The sequence below is a fragment of the Protobothrops mucrosquamatus genome, unplaced genomic scaffold (assembly GCF_001527695.2).
Source record: "Protobothrops mucrosquamatus isolate PMUCROS unplaced genomic scaffold, P.Mucros_1.0 scaffold_149, whole genome shotgun sequence".
NCBI lineage: Eukaryota > Metazoa > Chordata > Lepidosauria > Squamata > Viperidae > Protobothrops > Protobothrops mucrosquamatus.
Window position 1 is genome coordinate 1530073 of NW_015386225.1, and position 3607 is coordinate 1533679.

Here is a 3607-nt window from a genome sequence, read left to right on the forward strand (position 1 = left end):
GGAAGGGTTGAGCCTGAGTCTGTTTCTCCCCATCCAGACCCGTACGGCCTCCAGGCACCGGGCCATCACGTCAAGGGCATCATTGGGGTGGCCTGGGGTGGAAATGTACAGCTGAGTATCATCAGCGTACTGATGGAAATCCACCCCAAAGCCACGGATGATCTCCCCCAGCGGCTTCACATAAATATTGAACAATAAGAGGGAGAGGACCGACCCTTGTGGCACCCCACAAGTTAGGGGCCTTGGGGTCGACCTCTGTCCCCCTGCCAATACAGACTGCGTGCGGTCGGTGAGGAAGGAGGAGAACCACCGTATAACGGTGCCTCCTACTCCCAATCCCACCAGACGCCGCAGCATGATATTGTGGTCCACAGTATCAAAAGCCGCTGAGAGGTCCAAAGAACTAGGACAAAGGAATAACCCCTGTCCCGGGCCCTCCAGAGATCATTCACCAATGTGACCAATGCCGTTTCCGTGCTGTATCCCGGCCTGAAGCCCGACTGGAGCGGGTCAAGATAGACTGTTTCCTCCAGGTGCCAAAACATGAAGATTAGAGACTGCACAGTATTTGTTTATTATCTCTAGAGTCTCTTAAAGAAGAGATGAACCAATCCTTTTTTTAAAGACCGCCAGTATTGACCCCTCCGACAATGAGACAGCCTCCCAAATCCAGGGAAATCCCACTCTAGTTATCCAAAGAATCCAGGAGGGGCAAGAATCCAGAACCCAGATGGTCAAGAGAACCTACAGAGCACCTTATTCTTTCCTCAAAGAATAAATAACCTGGCAAGATGATGCCCCAATCATCACCTAGACTCCAAGCAAGTGGAGTCTACATAAGAGCAAATTTGAGTGACTTTATTGACAAACTTGTCAGAACAGTCAAATGATAAGTCAGCAGAGCAGCACTTATAAAAAGCAAGTTGACCATCAAATAGAGCCTCTGGATGGCAGCCCGAATGAAACATAATAAGAGAGGAGGAGTCACAATGCTTTGCCTGCCTTATCACCAAAGAGTAGGCCCAACTTAAGCATGTGTCTGTACTTGGTCAAATTCAGTCTCAGCCATTCTTCTGCACCACGGGCATTGCTTCTGCTTCTTCCTTTACCAGTGGTCCTTGGAAACCAAGGGCCACCTGGAATCAGCCAGCAAAGAGAAGTCTCTTGGAACAACTTTTATCAAGTGTTTAAAATGCCACTTCACACCAGTCCTGAATTAGGTCATCAACAATTTCCCTGCCAGATCATTGGGAAAATCCCCAGTTATTGTCAGAAATCAGATGGATCCATAAATGGTCTGGTGTGGGTTATTCAAATGAGTACAGCCTGGCAGAAGGAAGCAGGCAATAGTCAACTGCATGTGAGAAAGTGATCAGTTCATTACAAATGGTAAATCATTGTGTCCCCTGTATCCAGATCATACAGCAATTGCTAAGAGATGAAAACCACGTCTAATATGTGACCAGCCATGTGTGTTGGTGCCAGGATAACCTGGGACATGGTCATAAAGGCCATGAACTCTTGAGCTCTACTACAGTGGTCCCCAACCTTTCTGGCCCCGCAGACTGGTGGGGGGAGGGGATGGTTTCGTGTATGCAACCTAATCCTGCACATGTACAAATGGAGTTTTGTGCCCTCACCCACCACTTGCACAGCCCAGTTTCCAACCTAACCCAGTAATATTCACCTGGAGATTGAAGAACTAAACTACAGTATCAACATAGAAGAGAGATATTCATAACTTAAGTTGACAACCAGGTCTGGAAATTCAGGAAGGGATCCTCAAGAACAGCAGTGCAGCCAGCTGTAAAGAAAGAAAGATTACCTTGATAAAGATAGGCCAGATCCATTGCCAGTGTATCAAGATAAATATGGTTAAGTCCAAAACAAGTAGAAAGTATGGGTAAACAGCTTAGACAGACATGAGTATAAGAAGGAGAGCATAGCACAATCACACAAGTCACTATTATTACAACTGAGTACTTTTTTATGGAATTACGCTCTAGGGCAGGGATCTTCAAACTTGGCCCTTTTATGACTTGTGGACTTCAACTCCCAGAATTCCTCAGCCAGGCACGCTGGCTGAGAAATTCTGGGAGTTGAAGTCCACAAATCATAAAAGGGCCAAGTTTGAAGACCCCTGCTCTAGGGAATAGCTAGTACTAGGGTCGCCTACTTTTAATAAATCACAAATTTCCTAGTGTGGCTTACCCTGTACACAAAAGGATCTCTAACTTTTCCTTAGAGCATAACTGCATAGAAAGGTATTCGGCCACAACTGAGATGTTACACTAGATCAGACATGTCAAACTCGCGACATCACGTGACGTCGCGCAACGTATCAGAGCTTTTTCGCCATTGCCGGCAATGGGGTGGGTGTGGCTCCGGTATGATGAAACCGGCCCATGGGCCGGCAGTTTGATACCCCTGCACTAGATCAATGCCACATCCCTCCTTGACAGTCTTCTTGTTGCAAAACCTACAAACCAGCTGGGCAGATTTAATAGATGGAAGCATTGCTTCCCTGCCTCTGCCAGGTCTCAGTAATGTATGGCAGTTCATCCTGCTTGTCTACTACCGAATCATGAACACATGCAGTCTTGTTGTAGAGCAGACTTTTATATCACGGTTTCAGACAAATGGCTTTGTAAGTTGAATTCATCCATTGTACTAGTTTCCAATGAATGCCTGCACTGCAGTTTATTTAGGCTTAATAATCCTGAACCTTAACCTTTAAATTAGTTATCTGCATAGTTGGGAAGGAAGTAAAATGACAATATTAGAATGAATAACAGTAGCTTTATGTGAGCATATATTTTAATGTATTATTCTTTATTAATAGAAGAGTTCGCTCTGGCAGTGGTGTATCTGTCACTAGTTCAATGTCTGTAGAGCAGCGGTTACCAGAAGAACCAGTATTAGAAGAAGAACAGCAGCAACTGGAAAAGAAATTGCCTGGTGAGTGAAAATATAAATGAATAAAATTGAGCCGCCTGTTTTTGAAAGATACTAAGTTCTGAAAGCCAGAGTTTATTTGAAATTAAGAAATATGTTGTATTTTATGGAAATTATATCGTATGATATATAAGTTGCATTTGAATCAAGAAGCCTTTATTACAGTGTTGTTGTGAGAAAACCCCAAAGAGACTATTTACAATAGACCACAAAAACTATATTTGCAGAGGTCATGTCAATAAAAATTTTCACTTTAGCTTTTCTATCATCATGATTGCAATACAACTGTTTCTCACATTATTTCAGAAACAATCATTCATTCATTCATTCATTCATTCATTTATTAGACTTATATGCCGCCCTTCTCCCCACAGGACTCAGGGCGGCTCACAGCATATTAAAACAGTACAAAACATTATCCCCAATAAAAACCAATTAAAAACAAATATTTGTCGCTGTGTCATATTAAAATAATAATTAAAATTGTCCCTATTTAAAATTCTCCCTAGGCCAGACCCGCTTGCTGAAAAAGCCATGTCTTGAGGGCGCGGCGGAAAGCTAGGAGATCCGGAATCGTCCGGATCTCGGGGGGTAGTTCGTTCCAGAGGGTGGGGGCACCCACAGAGAAGGCCCTCCCCCTGGGGGTCGCCAG

General features: G+C 44.1%; 1 protein-coding gene across 1 annotated transcript in view; it reads left to right on the top strand.

Moving 5' to 3' along the window:
- The window catches only part of ITSN1 (intersectin 1), a 56250-nt gene that overhangs the window by 17912 nt on the left and 34731 nt on the right, over positions 1-3607 (top strand). Inside the window, exon 10 of the mRNA XM_029284801.1 lies at positions 2843-2958. Coding sequence (XP_029140634.1) covers positions 2843-2958 — 116 coding nt within the window. The remainder of the gene's footprint in view (positions 1-2842; positions 2959-3607) is intronic.